This window comes from Lutra lutra, chromosome X (genome assembly GCF_902655055.1).
Source record: "Lutra lutra chromosome X, mLutLut1.2, whole genome shotgun sequence".
NCBI classification, from domain to species: domain Eukaryota; kingdom Metazoa; phylum Chordata; class Mammalia; order Carnivora; family Mustelidae; genus Lutra; species Lutra lutra.
In genome coordinates this window covers 12,842,602-12,865,064 of record NC_062296.1, presented here as the reverse complement: position 1 = coordinate 12,865,064, position 22,463 = coordinate 12,842,602, and the positions used below count along the sequence as shown (strand labels likewise).

The window sequence follows — 22,463 nt, the reverse complement described above, 5'->3', positions numbered from 1 at the left end:
TTGACAGCTGATGAAAACATGGGCCTGTGAGGAGGACTCACACTTGTTAGCTCCAAAGAGAAGCGAACTGCAGTTTCATTCCTGATGATCACTAATTTTTATGTGTGCATGAAAGAGGGCCCCGCCCTAAGCTGTACGGAGTTTCTTCCAAGCTGGTAAGCTTGTAGACAAATGAATTACTCTGAATTCCTATGGGTGGGTAAAGGGCCTCTCAAAGTCTGGGATGACAGAGGGCCCTGTAGTGAGAAACAAAATACACTCGGAGGAGTCGTTCCGAGTTCAAGGACTCCTCCCATGGCATATCCATTCCTCCCGACTATTTTGCGGGGGGTGGGGGTGGTGGGGGTGGTAATGAACCAATAGGTTATGAAATGAATTGACTCATTTTTGGAAAAATTAGTCCTGAAGCATTCTACAGAGTTACGCTAGCATCCCCCTGAATAGCTAGGAGAGAGTTTACCTTTACCTCTGAAAAGTAGAAACATTGAGCTTGAATAAAACTTGACATTAAAAAAAGTGATTAGATTGGTTCATTAATTTTGGGGATCAGACATTTACGAGTACATTAGGTATATACCTGCAAACACACAGACACGGCACACGGAGGTACAAACACACTGGATTATTTCCACATACTTCCCAAAAGGACATGCAATGCTAAATCGACTTGATTATTATACAGATGCAATTTTGGAATATTTATTTTCAATTTTCTAAATGCTCTTTTAAAATCAAAACGGTATTTCCCGATCAGTATTAATCGTGGCACCACCACGACAACTTGCCCCTTGCAAATTCAAAGGATTTTATTGTCCTTCAAGCTCTGCAAAATGCCTAGCATTTTATTTGGGGGCTTAACAAATTTCAACTATAGATTTTCCCATATTCCAAGTAATGCATCTTTATATTTTTTGTAAAGAATCGTAGAAAGTTCACCACACCAACAGCAGAGAAAATTTAGAGAGTGGTATTTTCATTTTTTTTCTTTATAATGCTGTTAATCTGTTTCTTTAAAAGCCAGCCCGCTTGTTTAACACTAGGTACCTGTTACAATATATTAGATTCGTCTGAGAATGTTCGTAAAAGAAGAGGTCTGACTGAAGGTCTGGCGGATAATGAGTCAGATGCCCTTTTACAGCTCAGATTTCTCTGTAATAGTGAGGTAAAGATACTTAAAGCAATTGAAGACTGGTTAACCTACCTGGTGATAAAAACGTAGAAGAAAAAAAAATCATTTCCTATAGACTACTCTTTTGGCCTAAAGCAGAAATGATTACAGTATAGCAAATGCGTAACATTTAAATGAGCACACTGAAAGACCTAAGCGAGTCTCCAACTCAAATTGAATTCTTTTCATGGCAGAAGTATGCAGGTATTAGTAGTATAAGGCGAACTGGGGTTTTGGAAATGACACCGGTCGGTTGGTTATGTGGTAGATGAGTCAATATGGTTTGATTAGTAAACCTTACCATCCTTTTGGTGAACACCTCTGAGAGTTGTGCTGGTGCTGTGAGTGTACTGAATAGAGAGAAATTTGTGCAAAACTACTCCTGTCTTGGTGAACAGATTAGCTCTGACAAGCCGTGGCGTCTCCTGCACACCAGGAATCAATGGGACTAGAGGCGTCCGGTCCAAGTGTTTGAAAATCACTTCCTCTCCAGTGTGACGGTTTGAGAAGGTGAACAAATGATTAAAGGAAAATGACCAAATACTCTTAAGCATCAATAGAGGATATAAAAATGAGTAATGAGAAGTCAATTTTCATAAAGAGTCAGAAAATGGTGTCAAGCAAATGAGAATGCAAGCAAGTTGGTACATTAAGAAAGGAAATCACCTTATTCACTCCAAGAGAAACTGTGATTGCTGGAAGTTTGAGAAAGCATGAAGATAGTAGATGTTCCTGAGGAAGGGAGGCGTTTCGTTACCTTGTTCACAATTGCACAAAGGGTGGAAAATTGCAGTAGAAGAAAGAGAAATGCAGAAATCAAAAAAAAAAAAAAAGTAAATATTCTTTGAAATGTAAGACATTTAAAAAGAAACCCTGAGAATTCGAAGTCGAAATGGCATGTTAGTTTTGAAGGCATTACTCTCTGTAACAATCGACTTAGAGTTGGGACCAGTCTCTGTTGTATGTGCAAGCTACTAGTTTTGTTCACCAGTTTCAAATCATTTTGTTAATGGGAAGATTGACTATTTTAAACAAAAATAATTTTAAAATATGCTTCTCATTACGATAAGGCTTATTTCCAGTCATTAATTCACTAACCTACATTGTCCAAAAGACACTGGTCAGAGAGCTGTGTCCAGGGTCCATCGCTAATCTAAGCGTGAAGCACTCTCTCTCCTATCCAACTGCACAGATACGATACGGAGGGACTGCTCTTGGGCCTTACAGGTTAAAAGCCTAATAAAACTAGCACCATGGGAAGACCTCTGGTGAAACCACATTTTAGTCCCATTTACTGCTGGACCCATGCTTGACTTTCGTTATTCTAACATAATTTGGTTGGTTTCCCCCGTTTCTTATGGATCCCTCTTTAAAAGGGTAGGCTAAAGAACTATGAATTTCTCCTTCAAAATGCCTAGAGAAGGTAAAAATTGGTAACTTAAAGTTTAATCAGAAAACCCAACAGGTTATCATTTTGCCTTCTTACTCCATGCCTGAAGTTTTAAGCTGATTCGCAGACTAGGTTTTGGCATTGCCCAAGCAAAACAGAAAATGAGTGGTCAACTACAGCGATGAGTTTAACAATTCTGCTAATTACGATTACCCATATTATCTACTTAGTGACTAATGAAAATAGGTGTGAAAAAAAGAAACCAGCTAAAGTATCATATGCATCTAGCAGAATCTAATAAACAATAAAACTTTTAAAGGCAAATACTTTTTCACTTATTCACATGTTTTAACATAATTATATATTTTTTTCCTGTTCATATTTTACTTTAAATAAAGTTGGTGACATGTTGGCAACATGCAAATGACCAATTGATAAAGCCTAGAGAACGAAATCGTTTCTGAGAAAAAAAATTAAATTGTTCTGCCTTCTATTTTGCGGGCAAAAGTCTCGCAACAAGATTAATGTGGCACCAAGTCCCCCACCCCCACGTTTGATATATGAGCCTAATTATTTGAGACTGCCGCTATAAGCACATTCTGGTGCACTCAAAACCTTCCATCCAGCCGTCCGAGATAAAAGTACTTCTAGGAAGTAGAGATTTTAGGAGTTCATAGACTAGGTTACTTCATAAAGGAAAAAGAGAGGGAATATGAAAGCACAGAAGGCAGTGGAGAGCATGGAAAGAGCATCGGAAGCAATCAAAAACTGATAGAGCCAACAAGTGGTGGTGGCAGGGGTGGAGTGGGGGAGAGGAGAGAAGGAAGCGAGATAATGAACAGAAAGGATGAAATTTCCACATTCTTTTGCGGTCATCTAGAGAGCTTTTGACACCAGCTCAGGCTCCATGAGCAGTATGTCAAAGAGGCCAATGCATAAAGGTCCATCTCAACAGCCACGATGTTAGGATTCAACTTTTTGTCTGATCCAGTCAACAGGGCTTTTAGCCTTAGAACCCACGGTTGTACGGGACACTGTCAGATTCGCAACAGTCGTCAGCCTTGCACCACTGTTATTAAAGGTGGAAGGCTCCATTCTCCAAAATCGTCAACAGGCTTTCTCTGGGAATTTTGCTCAGACAGCTGATGCTCTCGCTTTGCCTGTCTTCCACTCTGAAAGAGCTTCCTCCAGAATGGAATTATTTCTTCTTGTTTGTGCAGACATCCCATGCTAGGCATGGCCGCGCTGCTAGGTCCGTTCCCACTGGCTTACGGTATCCCTGGGGTCTAGGAGGCAAAGTCAAGCCTCCCTTCTGACAGTGGTAGTTTATGTGGTTAAACTTCCATGAAGTTATGAGGAAAAGTCCTCCACTGGAAACGGGAAGTGGTATTTACTGGTTGGCCAGAAAGTTCAGGTGTTACTTGACTGATTATGGAGAGCCCCACGACTGGGCTAGGAGGCGACACAACTTTGCGAAATACCAGAAATCCTAAACTTCGTATTTCCTTTAAAGTGTTATCTTGCTCTTCCACTGTTTGGTGCTCAATGGCGGTTTCACCATACCCTGTCAGCAGCATGGTGACGTACGTTTGTCAATTTAGAAGCTAAAGAAAAGCCTTATGATCCTTAATGCTGGGATTTTAGCTCAAAACTTAACTGCACTGCTGAAAAGATAGCTGAGGAACAGGTAGCTTAAAGTAACCTTTGAATTAAATGATCAAGGGAGCCCATTTTCGAAGCAACTAGAATTCTTAAAAATGTTGACATCATGACAGAGCTCAGCTGGGGTGGGGCGGGGGGGAGGCTGCCATACCAGCCTTCTCACTGGCAGCTTCAGGAGGTCGTGACTTGAAATGGCTCAGATGTGTTACAACACAACACGCCGTACCATTGAGTGTATTGCTTTATACCTGCTTACAGAAAAGCTCCGTATAAATCCCCTTTATAACTTAACTAGAGAGAGCTCCCTGTGAGCTGGAGCCACATCTGACTCATCCCTGAATTCCCGAGACCTAGTATAGTAGCTAACTTATAGTGGACCCTCAGGCAATGTGTGAATTGAATGGAACCTAACAGAAGGCTGCTTCTAAAATTGTTGAATGTAAATGGCTTAGCTTCGTTTTCAAATGCCAGAGACATTTTCACTACCCACTGCTGAGTTCCCTTTTGAAAGCAGCCGCCAAGACCCACAGGAGGACAGCACGGGCAGCCCAGTTGCCACAGGTATTTCTGGTTTTGTGCACGAAGGATCCAAGATGCTAGCTGGATGAAGTCAAGGGGGAGACTCTTCCGCCTCTAGGTAGGGACACATACTTTCCCCCGCTGGGGAGCCTGTCAGGTTTAAGGCTGACCCACTGTAAAAGAATTTTTTGCCTCCCTTTCAAAGGGAGGCCAATGCCTTAGCAAGGGATATTTAAACCAAGTAGGAAGTCGCCCTGGACATTAGACTGCTGGTGATGAAGATGGTCTTTCTTCTTCATCTTCAAAGTGGCCTCTGCCTCTTTGATATGGCCCAGCAGGGCCTTATGTAAACACAAGTGACATGGCACGTCTCCATTGGCCTTTATGCATTCATATGCACTGGTTTGCTCTTGCATTTTCTCACAAGGGGCAGGGGAGGGAGGCAGCGCTGCTGAGTGCCCACAACTTTTTGTCTCATCTGCAACTCTCAAAAATCCCACAGAGTCTGAAAAACCATTCAGCCTTTCAGACATTGGATGTAAAGAGAGATGTTCATCAGTAGGCGGTTCGACACATGTTCTGGTTCCATGAGGGTAGGAAGAAATGAATGAATGATCGAATGAATGATGGTGATCATGGAAATCTCCCTGATTTGTTGTAGCACACCAGCATGCCAAGCTATAACACAGACGCTAGAATTCCTATCATGAACGTAACAACCCATGGCAAAGAAATCTCATGCTGAACCTCATGCTTTCGACCCAAGTTCGGAATCTCCTGTCTGCATGGCAAGAAAATGTTGTATGTCTTTGTCCGTGACTGTTCTGCGGCAACTCTCCATTTAGTTTCTGTACAGGTCACCTCCAGCCAGTGTCTAATTTTGGTTCTAAAAGAAAGGGCCTCAGGAAGAGGCTAAGATGGTTTGTTTGAAGGTTTTGATGTTGGAGATTTTGGTACCATCTTTAGAGCAGGAAGCTGGGTGTGAGCCATTACTTAGCATGAGCTCCATTAACCCAAATAGGAAAAACGTTTCGGAGCATACTCTCAAACAAGGGGAACAGAAGAGCACCCCAGAGATCCTTCCCACAAACTTGTCTATTACAAGGCACCAAACCACTTCTTCCAGGGACATTTTTTTTTTATTTGGCTTGATATAAATGGCTACTTGAGCCGTTCTGGGAAAAACCTGTTATATCGTATCTGTTCTACCCCTGTTCAACTGATGTTAAGGTCTACGCAGGCAAGTAAATGCCACTTGCCCATCCTAAGACCAAACGCCAGGCTGGAGGGAGTTAGTCAGGGGTCTACTGGAAGGATTAGAGAGTAGGCTCATGTTACTGGGTGCAGCCACCCCCCCCCCCAGACATGCAGAAGCAGTGAGTGAAGGCCGTTCTGACCACCTAACTGTACAGGGATCGGCTCTGTACACCCAACTCAGTGTGGCTTATGCCACTGATCATCTACTGCTCTTGACTGGGGCTCATACTGCCTTACTGATCACGAAGGTCCTCTTTCACACAGCTAGTCCCTAAAGATGTTCTCATTATAACTGTTTTAGTGCCCTACATCTACATGCTGCCCACCATGGGATTCTATCCAATCAATAGGCCACAACCAAAATCAGACAAGCCAGCTTTGTGGCTACAATGGCTGGCAAATTTGATCGAATAGGTTAGGCAGATAAACCCGAGACTATTTCCTGAAAATATTGCATCGGACAGGCCACACAATCCGTTGGTGTCGAGAGGATGAAAAAAAGGGTTCTGTCTGGCAAGTGAGTTAAGTGTTGGCAGGGACAGGACGTATTTAATTCACCTATTGGTTAAAAGTTGCCAGAAGTTCCCTCTTCCAAGCTAGTCTACCCCTTTCACTTTAAAAGACTTTTTAGAAATGTTTAAAAGGTATCAGACAATTAGGCTGGCAGAGGGTAATAACTTCTCATTCCCACAAGAAATCTACAATTTAAGCAGCAAAAAGAAAAACACACTCATAAAACTATCTTAATTTTTACAAGTGTGTTCAGGAAGCTTAAGGATGCAGAAATCACATCCGGGGACTTCTCTTTGGTTCAAATATACTGCTGGACAGACAGGGCTAGAAGCAACACAGAGATTAAGCAGCACTATAATTAAAGGAAGGGGAAAGGTTTGAAAGAAGCAAATTGGGATTATCAACTGAAAAAAAGTATCTGCAAACAACCCACAGGGAAATTTCTAAGGTTAAAGCTGGAATGTTGGTGTGGAAATTCCTGGTGTGAAAATTCTAGGCTAAAAAAAAAAAAAAAAAACACCCCATTTTTTTCCACTTAAAACTCCATATGGAGCATATAAAATGCTCCATATGGATTGCTACAGGTCACATAGAACACTATTAAGGAATCTACTTACCACCTGCATTGGATAACGAAGTTTTTACTATACTTTTTATGCAGAAGAGGAAATTAAGTGATGAACCTGTAAGGAGGGGTTTAACATGCTGTAACTAACGCAAATCTCTAAACAAAATTTTTCGTCCACGGCAGATACTGAAGCCCCTTCCAAACATCAACTTACAATATAAACTTAGTTCTTACCCTGGCACTTCTTCTTCTTACATTCTTTAATACTATCAGGAGAATCTCAGGGAAAAGGCTGATAAATATTAGAAGAACTATGGCCAACCATGTAGATACAGAAGACAGCATTTGAGCAAATACGAAATACATTCTCTGTTGTTTGAGAAAAGGCCTAGAGTGGAAAGAAAACACACAATGGAAAAGAAATTAGTTCTGTCATAGGACACAGATGTGTCATTGAAACTATCTTTTGTATTTAAAGGGACTCTTCTAATGACACACATCAATAGAAATAATTTTCTTTAAGAATATCCCAAAAGTACTGAACAGATTTCATTTACTAAATGTTTAGGGGAAAAAAGGAACAATAATTAAAGGGGAAGAAGGACAGTAAAACGCATCTCACTTGAAAACAACCAAGCAATCAACTTTAAAACTGGCAACAGGAGAATATGTATTTGCGTTAGAAAATACTGGAGCTTCAAAGACAGTCAAGAGCAGTGGTTGATTTTTATGCTAATAAGCATTTTATTTCCTCAGCTGTTTTGTTAATATGAGAATGGACTGTGCTCTACATTCAGAAATTTAAAAGACATTTTATATGCTACACGCCCCCCCAAACTCTACATCAAGACAGATATGGCCGTTGAGCTTCTCTCTCTACCATTATCCTAAAATACATACTGGGTATCCAGTGTGTGCCAAGTAGGTTGGCAGAGGAGTTATGCTAATGGGACATTAAGTCTTGGAGTCCAGAAATCTAGGACTCCTCGTTCTGATGTGGGATTTCATTCTAAGTCAACCACTCAACGGTTTGGTGGCCGCAGAGCAGCACGGCCAGCCTCCCCAAGCCACAGAGAGCCTCACTAGGCTGAGTGTTGTTGGAAGCAGAAGGGGAGGAAGTGTGAAGTGACGGACTAGGCTTGGGCCGCACAACAGGCTCTCCTTGGATCAGGAGCTCTAGGCAGATAACTGGTTGTCTCATTTATTAGATGACCTGTTGGGCTCACTGAAGAAGATAAACTGGTTTCTGGTTAAAAAAAAACCTGATGTTTGTGCACTCTTATATAACATAATAGAATTAAGCTTTTGGCTCTAGAATTCTAGCAGGTCTGGGCTAAAAAGGTTTTCCAGGGTCCCTACCATCGAAAAGAGAATTCTGCAGAACTCTACCCTCACTCTAATTATGGAGGGCACCCGGACTTATTTTCTAGGCAATTAACTGACCATAATAAGGGTTCAGTAGACAACTAACAAATAGTCCTACTCCACAAAGTCTCACAATACTCTGTGATTAACAGCTCTAGATTTTTCTTTTCCTTTTTTTTTTTTGTTTTGTTTGTTTTCCCTGCCCTGTAGCTCTCAATTTTTCCATATACTGACACCTACGGTGCTTTACAAGGGAAAAGGAAAAAACACAAGATAGTGTTCTTGGATTGGGTTTGGAGCTCAGAAATTATCATTCTCACGGCTGAACCCCAGAGCCGTGTGTCGCAATGCCTCAGGGCTCAATGTGTCCAGAGATATTAGCTGAAACCAGCATTCGGCTGAAGTCTCAGACCGTTTCTGGTCATATTTTGGTGGCTGCTCTGTAATTTCATATTCATGTAGTAGCTTAACTCAGCTCTACTTGAGGATAGCACTACAGGCAACAAAATAAAAAGATGTATTTCATTTTTAGTAAGTATCGCTAATGACTAGAAACAGGTGTGACAATGTCCTAATCATTTGAAGCATTTATTTCAATCAATAAGGAATAGTCTGTGGTAAGAGAAACTAGTCTGCTAGAAACATTCTTGTGGAAATTTTGCAGGAGTTCAGATGCTGATTACACAGATTTATAGACAGAACTATGGTGCTCTGGGCAGAGTTACAACTATATATGACATTTGGTTAATCAACTTTGATTAACTTGCATATTATTAAAGAAAACAGAGACTTCTGTCAGCCTCACTGTTTCAGTAATTACCTCTGTAGGTGCCCAATATATGTGTGATTACACTTTCTGGAACTGCTTAAGTGATGAGGCATTTCATATTTTTATTTCTTTTTTTTTAAGATTTTTATTTATTTATTTGAGACAGAGACAGTGAGAGAGAGCATGAGCAAGGAGAAGGTCAGAGAGAGAAGCAGACTCCCCATGGAGCTGGGAGCCCGATGCGGGACTTGATTCCAGGATTCTGGGATCATGACCTGAGCCGAAGGCAGTCGTCCAACCAGCTGAGCCACCCAGGCGTCCCATCATATTTTTATTTCTGAAGGCTTATTTTAAAAGCTTTTCAAAACAGTAAGCATTTTTTCTAATTAGGTCTCAGGGGACAACAAACACGGATAACATGGAATGTTTTGTACGTGTGTTGCTCAAACCAGTGAGAAAATAGAACTCCCAGAATCTCACCCTATGGCTTCCCCTAGCTATGCTCTCTGCTGCTGGCTTCCTTGTCAGGAGAAGCCACTGATTCAGGAAAACACCTATGATCTTTAAAAACAAAATATAGGCGGGGGCACCTGGGTGGCTCAGTGGGTTAAGGCCTCTGCCTTCAGCTCAGGTCATGATCCCAGGGTCCTGGGATCGAGCCCCACAACAGGATCTCTGCTTAGCAGGGAGCCTGCTTCCTCCTCTCTCTCTCTCTCTCACTCTCTCTCTCTCTCTCTGCCTGCCTCTCCGCCTACTTGTGATCTCTGTCTGTCAAATAAATAAAATCTTTAAAAAACAAACAAACAAACAAACAAACAAAACCCAAAATACAGGCCTCTGGGAAAAAGAGGAGATGACCATCTAACCTATTCTCATTCCTTATAACTCTCCCAATCACAGCTCTGTGTCTCTCGGCCTGTATCCTAATCTCCTGGAGGGAGGGGTACAGTCTATTCACTGTCTATTATTATCTTGGTTTCCCAGAGTGCCTCATACACAGCAGATTCTGGATAAACATCTGAACAAAGATGAGCTCAATCAACTTTAAGGCCACACTGCAGAGTCTGCCTTTACCCCCACCCAAAACAGTAAGATGGGATTTTAAGATATAAGCCTCTGAATATTAAGTAGTATATATTCTTAACCTTGAGCACAAATATAGCGACGAGATTGACAGTGATATACCATGAAGAGAGAATGGAATCCAAATGGCTAATAGTGTATCTACCGCCATTGTCTCCTCTAGAAACTTCAGAGGATATTTCCACTGGAAACCCCATGGAAGGGCATGCTAGCACTGTACAGACAGAGATTCACATACCTTCAAGTGGAAAGATCTGGACAGGGGCTACCAAAAAGGAGGGCTTTTGAATAACTCGTGTAATTCGATATACTTGCATTTGAAATCTTACCTGAAATTAACTTCCAGCCCATTAATACTGAAGACCTGCCATCTTGTACAATTAACGCTTTAAAAGTTGAATGAATGTTTGCGTAGACAATGTACACATACGGACATCTACTTTGTTATTTCACATACTACTCACACATGTACAGCTGCTTACCAAATAATTCCTCCCCAGAAGAATGAGAAAAATACATAGAAGGCTAAAGAGCCCCAAATCACAAAGTGATTTATCCATGTCCAGAAACGAGTATCCAAGGCGAGCTGAAAAGATACAATACAACACAGGAGATTTCATGATGGGTACCAGCTACACCAGGAGTAAACACACTATGCTACTGAGAACTGCATACAGTATGGTACCTATGGGAGACCTCACTTGGGCCAGGCAACTAGAAGAGAGGGAAACTAAAAGAAGAACAGAATTGAGACTTTTCGAAGGGCTAGGGTAAGAAGGAGCTAGGTTCTGCCCCAAGGCCTGTAGACCCTAAAGGACAGGCTTGGAGTTCTGGTCAAGCAAGCAGCTGGTAGGTGTGCGGCTGCACTGCCTCACTGCTGAAGGAAGGGCAGGCATCCAGGTACTGTAACAGGCTCGGCCTGGAGCGCCAAGTCCTCGGTTGGCAGTGGCCAGAAAGCAGATGATCAAAGGACAAGGCCTAGCTGGTGGAGGCAGGTATACTGAAAAGCAGTAGGAGAGGGAAGGGTTAGTTGGGAAGAATAGACGAACTACACAAAGGAGTGTCGACAGCTCAAACACAACAGATGGGGATTATTAAATGCAAAGGCAACAGGCTCCACACGCCTGGCACCATGCAGCAACGAATCATGCGCCTGGCTATGTTCATGGGCCTGGCTATGTCGTCTGTCCTTCAACTGCAAAGCCCTTATCTAATCTATTAAATGAGTAACATTCTCAGTTGCCTTAGATTTTAATCCCCCCGTGTTTCTGCCCGGGGTGATTGTTTCTTTAGATTGTGGCACCTGGGATTTTTTAAATGCAATCTAAAAATAAAAAGTATGGTCTGTTCTGCTTGTTTAAAATTTCGGGGCCACGGGCTTTTCATTTTTGAAGAGGAGGCGGTGTCTCCATTTTTTTGTTTTTTTTTTTTGCTTGCTCTGACACCCTGGTCCTTGACTCCCCTGTTCTAACTTTTTTGTTCATAAACAGAATGTTGAGAACATTGTTAATGTAGACCAGGCTTGAATTCCCACCTCTGTGCTGCTAGGGAGAAGGTCACGATAATACCCATCCAAAGATGAGAGAGTGAATGTGTTTTGAGGGACAAGGAAAGATGCTACAGTAAGGCCAACTTTAAGTACGAAGGCCACTTGGGAGCCCTAGGGCCATATGCAAAACCAGGAGAAACAAAGGCGGGGAGGCTTCTGTTTCAAATCATGATCCTGTTGTTCTGATCACATTCTATGTGCCAGACACCACTCTGAATGCATTATGTGTATTCACTAATTGACTTCCCACCAAAAATCTAAGAGAGGAAGGTACTACTTTTATCTCCACATCATAGAAGAAGAAACGAGGGTACTGAGAAACGAAGTCACTTGCCCCAAAATAGCAGCTAGTAAGTGGCTAAATGGAGACGAATGGTAACATTTTCTTTTGCAGCCCTACAATATTACTGAAATAGTAGATGAAAATGCAAACATATGTTAGTTCTATTTGGTATGAGAAATGAATCAGGAATAAAAACTTAGAGGGGGAAATGATTAGAGGTTCTTTGTCAAGCACGCTTCTAGAATTCTAGTTTTCACCACCGGGCATAGTGGAATTCATTTACTCATTCTTGGATCCCACATGAGGTGTTTATTACTGCAATTGTCATCAGAAGAATTTGATTATGCTTTCAAGTGTAAGAGAGTCCCAACTCGTAAGCCTCAAGGGTAGAATTCAGCAAGGCTTCAGAGTGTATTACATTGGCTGTGTGCTAAGGCCAATGATTCATGTATGTTACCTGCTGTATGTTGTTATGCATTTCATCACTAATATGGGTAAGTTTCAGTGATAAATACATTATATAAAATTTCATCACCACTGAGCTCTTCTGCACACATATCTTGCTCATGGATACCTATTCAACTGTCTTAAGTACTCCCATTCCTTTAAGGCCTGGTGTTTGTAAACAGATCATCTTAAAAACTATTCAAGTATTTAACATGGAAACACACACACAGTCAGAGCCCGTTTATCTACTACTTATACTGTCTTGAAGAAAAAAGGAACAGATTTTCAACATAACTAAAGAGGACAGACAATATTCTGGAAAGAAATGGACCATGAACAGCATACACATGTCTAAATATCTAGTATCATACATATTTCAGTAAGTATTCAGACTTGAATAACAACTTGCAATACAAGAGAAGACAAAAAGAGAACAGAAAGAATTATAAAAATGGCGTTAAATATATTTGAATAAATAAAAATCTAACCTTCAGAGTTACAGTGAATACTAAGACTGTAAAAACAATGGTTCCAAAAGTCCAGTTTCCATATACCTGAAAAACAGTCAACAATTATATGCACCATGAATACACAAGCCTGCTTACGAAAATAAAAAAGGCAAATTTAATCTTGGCTGTAACCGCTAAAGATTTGGGTGTAAAATGTTTAGTGAAATAGCTGATCAAAAGAACAGGCCAAAATGTTGGATTTTATTTACCGTGACCCTCAACTTTCTTGGACAGCTACAATGCACTTGCGGTTGGTAGGGTTTACTTCCATTACTCCATGTAGTAGCAAACAGGCAACGCATTGGTGTAATAAAGGCCAAAAAACCTCCCGATTCCGTAATAGTAATGTTCATCAAAACAAGTCATTTGAATGATTCATGTCTCTCAAGAGTCTGATATGGGCTTCCTCAGTAATGAAGAACTAAAGCTCTCAAATGAGGGCTAATCTGTAGACAAATGGACTCACATTTTAAAAATAGTCTAATTTTTTGGCGGTGACTATTAGAGCTGTCAGCATGTGCACATCAGAGAAAAGCAGAGAGCACGTACAAGTCTGTAACTGTGGCAATGAATGGCACACATGCTTACCAAATGCTGTCAAGATCTGAATGCATAACATTAAAACAGAAAATGAAATGTAAAAAGTCTTAAAAAAATAATAAAAAATTAACAGAAGCGAAAAGACGGATTTGATCAACTCATACATGATGTTACATTTCATCACTGATAGTCTTTCCGCTCATTGTCATTTTTGCTGCAGCAAACTCTTGTTAAGGAATCGTCAGTTCTTTATCATTTAGGTGCCAAATAAAAATAAAGTAAAACGTGAAAGTCACAGGAGCAGCCATAAAGCTAAAGGGACCCAAGAAATCACAGAATCTAATCCCTTATTGCCGACGGGCAAGGCTGACTTGGGAGGCCGAAGGGGCCTGCCTGCAGACTAAACAGGGTCCTCTCCTTGTCCGCTGTGATGTGCTCCTACTCTAAACCACAGCTGTGTTTCCTCCACAGTTACTCGGGGATTAATACTTTGAGATTTTTAAAGTAACCTCTATGCCCAGTGCCCAACGAGGGGGCGTGAACTCACAACCCGAGATCAAGAGTCACATGCTCTACAGACTGAGTCAACCAGGCATCCCCAGCGATTAATAATTTTAAGGGATTCATATTAAACTGACTTGTGTTAGTCCAAATCGGAAAGGTTTTGGACTGTAGTACCTAATTCTGAAGTAATTCACATTCATCGGGCCTATTACTTCTATAGCAGATGTTAACTGTGTTGCTTCTGGGACAGTTATTGTACTCAGTAAATCACTCTTGAAACTTAGCTTTGCTTCATGTTATGATAAAGAATGAGTAAGTATTAAACAGGAAGCCCAGAAATAGTGAAGAAAGAATGCAGTGAAAGCATGGGTGAAGTGGTGGGCTCGAGTCTCTCCATGTGGCCGTGGCAAGACCTCGCCCCAACAGCGGTGCTCTCCCAGGACACAGCCTTGGGGAACATCATCCCACCGCACGTGCTGACTTGGGCAGTTGCTTGCTAAAAAGGCACTGATAGGATGAGTGCAGTGTTTCTGGAAAACACTATGCTCCCATGTGGAAGGGAAGGAGGAAGAGAAGGGAATTCCATCCCTTTAACTATCAGGCAAACGCTGCAAAGATATGGTAGCTATGCCCTTCAACTCCAAGCACGAAAGGCCACTATTAATAGGAAGTGAGTGGGGCCAGACTTCTAAAACAGGAAAAGTCTTGGGGCGCCTGATTGGCTCAGTCAGTAGACCATGCGACTCTTGATCTTGGGGTACTCAATTCAAGCCCCACGTTGGAGGGTAGAGTTTACTTTAAAAAAAAAAAAAAAAAGGAGGGACGCCTGGGTGGTTCAGTGGGTTAAAGCCTCTGCCTTGGGTTCAAGGTCATGATCCCTGGGTCCTGGGATCGAGCCCATCAGGCTCTCTGCTCAGCGGGGAGCCTGCTTCCCTCTCTCTCTGCCTGCCTCTCTGCCTACTTGTGATCTCTATCAAATAAATAAACAAAATCTTTAAAATAAAAAAAAAGGAACAGTATAGGGGTCTAAATTCTGAAGTCCTAAGAACTCTGTTCATCTATTAAAAATTACAGCCGAGCTAAGCTTCTAGAAGCTTACACATAAGTTCTCTAGTTAGCCATGCACACGGGAAGTGGTTTCTTACTTCAATACTTCTAGTGTTCTAACAAAGTTCTGAGAACTAAATACCATACCTCAAGAAAAAGTTTACAAAATGATTACAGTGAGATTATGTGTATGATAAATCCAGTGCCTACAGAGAAAGAACAAGCCATGCTTACAATACCAGGATGTAATGACGTATTTTTTTACCTTTGCATTTTCTTCCAGGGATGAAGTCTGAAAAAGAAAGTAAGTCCCAAAGAAGAACACTGTCCCTTCAAATGCAGCTAGAAACGTCCAGTATAAGAAGGGTCCTAGCTGTAGCATGGCATTGCCAGAAATTTTCCTATTGAGAAATGGAAAAAGAAACCACAGGTTAATGAATCTCTGTAGGCTGTCTATTTAAAGACCCGGTGAAATGCCAAAAGTGCACACAGGTGTGACCCTGTTATAATGAAGCGAGGCGTCCCCAAGGACTGGAGGGCCATCCCCAGCCACACGTTCGTCTCCGTGCAATTGCTTCAGAAGTAAGGCACTGAGTAAACAGTCAAAGCACTAAGTTTAAAATCCTGGCCACCGACAACAATAATATCATCAAAAACCATCAGCTCCCGCTTACTGAGTACTTCTTATATGTCAGTAAGCTGGCCTGAGAGTTTTATATATATTGTCCATTTCTACCCACATAAAAACCACACAGTGGGACTTTGTCAGTCCCATTGATAAATAATGAGCCCCCCAAAACTTATCATAATGGTTCCCAGACTACGGTGCACACTGGAATCACTTGGGGATCTTTAAAAACACGGATGCCTGACTCCCACCCTCCTTCTGATTTAACCGGCATGAGGTATAAGCAGGGCACTGGGGCTGTTCTGGAAGCTCCCCAGTGACTCTCACGCGCAGTAAGCTTTGCCACACTAGTGTAGGAGCACGCCTGAGTTCGATCCGTTAGTGAGGGGGCGGGCCGGCGCACACCATAGATGGACCCGACCTACCACGGCCTTTTCCAACTACAATTGCTAAGGTAGTTCTTTTAATCAAGATTTCTTCTTGGGAATATAACCTTTTTTTAGGTCTCAGGGTACCCTTTATAGTTTTTCAATTGGGTCAAATAATGTTTCAAGCTGGATAGTCATGTTTTCATAAACGGTAGGTGGGTCCAAACTTCAAAATCTGTGAAAATAACACAATCTTCTCGGCACAAGTCAGTGTTAAATATAGCGACTCATTCGAATGGAGCAGAGCTGCAGAAAGAAGATGGGTTTGTGCTAGGAATTCTTTGGGCTTCTATTTCAAATTGCTCTTTTTTTTTTTTTTTAAGAAAGAGTGTGGCGGGGGGAAGAGGGAGAGAGAGAGAATCTTTTTTTTTTTAATGATTTTTTTTATTTATTTGACAGAGAGAGAGATTACAAGTAGGCAGAGAGGCAGGCAGAGAGAGAGAGGGGGAAGCAGGCTCCCCGCCAAGCAGAGAGCCTGATGCAGGGCTCGATCCCAGGACCCTGAGATCATGAACTAAGCCGAAGGCAGAGGCTTAACCCACTGAGCCACCCAGGCGCCCCAAGAGAGAGAATCTTAAACAGGTTCCATGCTCAGTGAGGAGCCTGATATGGGGATCGATCTCACCACCCTGAGATCATGACCCGAGGTGAAATCAAGAGTCAATCGCTTAACTGACTGACCCACCCAGGCGCCCCTCAAGTTGCTCTTAACATTGATGGGAAGGTAGCCCAGCACTCATACAGCACACCGTTGCCAATACTATACAGGACGTCTGTCTCTTGGCTTGACTGTATAAGAAACACCTTTATAACATCAATGAAAGTGATTCTTGTTCACTTCGTATTGAGCACTGTGGGGGTTTCTGAAAACTTGGCCGTTATGTAACTTTTACCTACTTGGATCTCCAGGAGCAGGAAGAAATTTGAAATTCGGGGAACGCATAATGAAACGTGCTGTTTGCCCTAGAAAAACTGCAGAAGGAAAGAAGTGCCTGCTTCTCAGAAACAAGCACTCCCCCACGCGGTAAGTCACCGGCTCGACAGCTGGGAGCCCTAGGGGAGAGCACCTTCCCGAAGAGTCTTTTTTTTTTCTAAAGATTTTATTTATTTATTTAACAGAGGGAGAGAGAGATCACAAGCAGGTAGAGAAAGGGGGGAGGAAGCAGGCTCCTCGCTGAGCAGAGAGCCCGATGTGGGGCTCGATCCCAGGACCCTGAGATCATGACCCGAGCCGAAGGCAGAGGCTTTAACCCACTGAGCCACCCAGGCACCCCTTCCCGAAGATTGTTGCAGTGAGAGCCCAGCAGCCACTGGCCCATAAGGCTTTTGTGAGTCACTGAATTTGGGCTGAGGCAGGCGTGGATCCTGTCTTTCTAGACTGTCTCTGGGAGCTACCTTCCACCCATGGGAAGAAGGGTAGGGGGTCATAGTATGTTGGGTGATATGCGAGGCTTCCTAGCTGCACTCAAACGAATGACAAAGCTGTTGGAAACTCAGAGTATGAGAGTCTCCACAAAGGAGAACATGACAGAAAAGGAAGACTTGGGGGCAGTCACCCTGCCACACAGGCCTGTGCGCCTCCCTAAGATGGGAGGTGGCAGGTGTATGGGAGCCTTTCTTTCGCCTTTTAAAGCTGTAGCAGAAACAGACTATGCCTCTTCCCTCTATAGAGGAACGACGGTTTACTATTTAAATTTCTCTTAAAAGCAAGAAAATATCCAAATAGATCGTTTCAGTATTTGGGAAGTGCCTGAGTCACTACGTCCCTTCAGGTGAAATCCGTAGTACGCCACACGATGCCAGCCGTCATACTGAGTGCTACGGCCACAGAGAGGGCCACAAAGGATGACTAGGGCTTCATGTTTCCAGAAGAATAATCGTAGCGGAGATCTGTGTCTCCAAGGCAGAGCAAGTATACCCTCTCCAGAAAAGTCACTGAATCATCTGTGGCCTACACCCATGGTTCGCTAACTCAGACTTCACGGACACCCTTAAGATAATTGGTACTCCACAGCTTTCTTCAGGTTTTCAACAGTCTCGATGTATGAAAGCCCTCAGCCCAGCCCTGAAGTTATATGGAGGAGGGCGTTAGAGTAAGAATAGTGCCTATCGAACCGAAAACTCTAGGCTAGGGACTGTTTTAAATTGTTTTACATGTAGACAGTAACATGCCTCACAGGAACAGCAGGATTGGCAGCTACTGTTATCCATGTTTTACTGAGGGTGAAACTGACACCTGTGACAATGTCTGGAGACAAACACTGCTGCTCCGGGTTTCAAAACCACCAGGCAGCTAAAGCACATGGGGCTAGTCATCAGGGGAACTCAATTCCGATCTTGATCTGGCCTCTAGTTACACCATGTGTCCTTACGTCAGTCATTTCTGGGCCCTGGTTTCTCATTAAAAAAAAAGAGAGAGAGCATGGGAGCTGATGTGCTATGAGATTTCTCCCATGGCTTCTGTGATTCGCCTCCAGATCTAACTATCCCCTTGCCACAAATGCGGGGAAAAGCAGAACATGCTAATGCCAGAAGAGTGCAACCGGCAAACTCCAGGTTGGCGTAAACACTGCAAGATGAATGACCCAGTTTTGTCAACAAAAAACCTGCCAGGTTAACCTACAGGTTAAAACAGACTCAAGAGGCGTATTAACTAAGTACAACATATGGACCTTACATTCTGATGCAAACAAGCATGTTATAAAAAGAGATGAGTCAACTTGGGGGCATCTGGGTGGCTCAGTCAGTTGGGTGCCTGCCTTCAGCTCAGGTCATGATCTCTGGGTCCTGAGATCAAGTCCCACATCGGGCTCCCTGCTCAGCAGGAAGCTTGCTTCTCCCTCTCCCTTTGCCACTCCCCACCACTCATGCTCTCTCTCTCTCCCAAATGAATAAAGAAAAAATCTTAAAGGAAAAAAAAAAAAGAAACGAGTCACCTGGAGGAATCTGAACCTGACTGGATGTACGGTATTACGGGCTTGTTGAAGTCTTAGGTACAATAAAGTACTGTTCTTTTTTTAGGTCATTATCTTTAAGAGATACTTACTGAAATAACTATTTTATATAATGTTTGTATTTATTAAAAAAGAAGTCTGTAATAGAGCAAACAGGATTATTCATGAACTAGGACAGACCCTGAACTGATCATTTTTTGCTGAGTAGTGAGGATAGGGAAGTTCACTCTATTAATAGTATTTTTGCTACTCCTGTGCATGTTTGAAATTTTCAATCTTTCCATCTTTAAAATAATGACAAATTTTATAAAGCCGGTTAAGCCTAACAATGACTAAATATAGGTTTTATGAGTTACACTGGTTAAAGAAAACTCTTAAATTTGTATACCTTCACTTCATACAAATAAACCACCCGAGTCTCTATTGCATTTGCTATCCACTATTAGGCAATGCTTATCATCTGCTATAAATTACCATCTTCATCCTTAGGAGCAGGCTTAACTTATAAAAACCCAATTAAATCAAACGTTAAGCAACTGGCCAAGTACCCCATCCTAGACAAAAGCATCCATTTACAACTGACATAAAATGGATATAAGGGCTTGATGAATTAATTATTTTCTTCAGCAATACAGTTTTATTTATTTTTTAAAAAAGATTTTGTTTATTTGACAGAGAGATACAGCAAGAGAGAGAGAGAGAATATAAGCAGGGGGTGCTGGAGAGGGAGAAGCAGGCTCCCCCACTGAGCAGGGAGATGGGATCGTGACCTGAGCCGAAGGCAGACACTTAACGACTAAGCCACCCAGGAGCCCCAGCAATGCAGCTCTAAAACAGCACTGACAAAGTAGAAGAGGCTATGCTTCTGGGGCAGCTGAAGTCTCAGAGCACCTGGGTGGCTCAGTTGATTAAGCAACGAACTTTTGGTTTTCGGCTCAGGTCGTGATCTTGGGGTCATGAGATCAAGCCCCAAATTGGGCTCTGTGCTCACTGAGTCTGCTTCGGATTCTCTCCCTCTGCCCCTGCCCTCACTCACTTGTGTGCACATACTCTCTAAAATAAATAAAATCTTAAAAAAAGAGAATGTCTAAAATCATAAGAGACTCTTAATCTCACAAAACAAACTGAGGATTGCCGGGGGGAGGAGGGTAAGGAGAGGGTGGTTGGGTTATGGACACTGGGGAAGGTATGTGCTATGGTGAGTGCTGTGAAGTGTGTAAAGCTGGTGAGTCACAGGCCTGTGCCCCTGGGGCTAATAATACATTATATGTTAATAAAAAATTAAAAAAAAATAAAAATTTTAAAAACAAAAAAAAGAGAAAGTCTAACCTAATATCAGTTCAACCCATTATAGGTAGGAATCAACACTATAAATCTTTGTGTGTGGCCTTTTTTTTGGGGGGGGGGTAGTTAAAATAGTGTGTCTTCCGGGCACCTGGGGGGCTCAGATGGTTTAATGTCTGCCTTCAGCTCAGGTCAAGGTACCGGGATCCTGGGATCGAGTCTCACATCGGGGCTCCCTGCTCAGCAGGGAGCCTGCATCTCCCTCTGCCTCTCTCTGTCTCTCATGAATAAATAAATAAGACCTTTAAGAAAATAGTGTATCTTCCTATGAGACTTGAGAACTCTATGCCAATGTAGATTCTCGTTTTAGGAATTAGTGATTTTGAACTAGATGGTTCACACACATTCATGGACAGGTCCTACATCTAGGACATATACCATTTCCCTATTGAATGGTATGGTTTAAGTAGCTAAAAATTCAGAACAGAACCATGTAATCAAATCAGCTGGGCAACTGTATCCTTCTTACCCATGGATGAAATGAAACCCAGGATTTGGAAAGTCTGAAATGGTTTTTAACCACATGTGCTACTTACATATACAGTCGGGGATCTGAGGTCAGAGTGTCAATGTTGATGTGCTGTTCCAGTAAACTGTAGGCCAGGATGGGCAAGGATGTAAAGCAGATGTTGTACATCGTAAGGTAAGCGGCATCATACAGTGGCTGAAAAGACAAACAACAGAAGAAAAAATTTTGTGTTTGGAAAAATCACAAGCTGAAACAAGACCGTTCCCTTTCACATTTGTTGTCATAGCGAAAGAAGTCTATAAATGAGGTCACTCTCACTGGTAACTACAAAAATTAACATATTGTGATGTATCGTATTAATATAGCCTCCCTTTCCAAAGAATTTTATTCAGAATGTACACGTTATTTCTAACAAATACTAACGGATTTTCAAAAGACTTTTCGATGAACAAAGACCAATTAAATATAAGCCTGGAACCCTCCGGGAACACTACACGGAGGCAGTGGCCTGCCTGTGTCATAGTGGCTTTGTTGTTGTTAATATTTTACATAGTTTTAAGTATCACTATCACCTTCTCAAGGTTCTATTCATGATCTTGAATGTGGCCATTTACTAAGGACTAAATAAATGTCTTTGCACAAACAAAGCTAAAAATATGTACACAGGCATGACTTCCCTAGGCTCCTGACCAAAATTTCCACCTTTCTGCGGGCTGTCCCACAGGCATCCACGACTCAAAATGTCTAAAACCAAACTCATTAACTTTCCCCTAAATCTGCTTTATCCCATGTTCTCTACCTCTGTGAATAGCCCCCACACCGTTGCAACCCCAGGATCTATTTTGGTGCCTGGAACCACCTGGGTGCTCAGGAAATATTTTGAAATTAGTGATTCTCCCTCCTCACTAGCCGTTTCTTCTTAGTCTCCTATTCTGCCCGAGAGCTCTGTTGGAACGTTCCAGCACTCAGTGTTTGAAACTTCATAGTCACTCCCTAGGTCATCTCACCAGTTCCATGTTTTAATGCCATCCATTCACTGAACGTCCCCAAGCATTTATCTCTGGCCCAGACCTGTCCCCATGTATCCAGTTCCCCACTTGTTAATGTTTTGGAAATATAAACCTACATCCAGAACTGAACTCCTGACCCACCCTTCGCTCAAACCAGCGCCTCTTGAAGTGTTCCTCAGCTCAGGAAAGGGCAACTAAATCTTGGTGATCAAGCGGAACCAAAATCTTGGATTCATCCTCGACTCTTCTCTCTTTCACACCCGCATCCAGGCAGTTAAGAAGTGTTTACTGGCTCCACCTTTGAATACATCCAGAACCAGATCACTTCCCAGACCAGATCACTTCTCAGACCAGATCACTTCTCAGACCAGATCACCTCTCAGACCAGATCACTTCTCAGCACCTCCAGTCACCACCCTGCAAACTTCCTAAATGGCTCCCTCCTTCTCCCCTTGAT

At 42.3% G+C, this 22,463-nt stretch overlaps 1 protein-coding gene across 8 annotated transcripts in view; it reads right to left on the bottom strand.

The window, feature by feature from the left end:
- The window catches only part of ATP11C (ATPase phospholipid transporting 11C), a 182,423-nt gene that overhangs the window by 4,572 nt on the left and 155,388 nt on the right, over window positions 1-22,463 (bottom strand). For 4 of the 8 annotated variants that reach the window (XM_047715057.1, XM_047715055.1, XM_047715061.1 and 1 more), the window contains 6 exons: window positions 21,064-21,191; window positions 15,439-15,574; window positions 13,062-13,127; window positions 10,777-10,880; window positions 7,312-7,465; window positions 1,045-1,149 (listed from right to left, as the gene is read on the bottom strand). In XM_047715057.1, the coding sequence (XP_047571013.1) occupies window positions 1,048-1,149; window positions 7,312-7,465; window positions 10,777-10,880; window positions 13,062-13,127; window positions 15,439-15,574; window positions 21,064-21,191 (690 nt within the window). In that variant the 3' untranslated portion in view covers window positions 1,045-1,047. Of the gene's footprint in view, window positions 1-1,044; window positions 1,150-1,834; window positions 1,926-7,126; window positions 7,193-7,311; window positions 7,466-10,776; window positions 10,881-13,061; window positions 13,128-15,438; window positions 15,575-21,063; window positions 21,192-22,463 lie in introns of those variants that run through there. The other 4 variants (XM_047715060.1, XM_047715059.1, XM_047715056.1 and 1 more) reach the window with 4 other exon arrangements.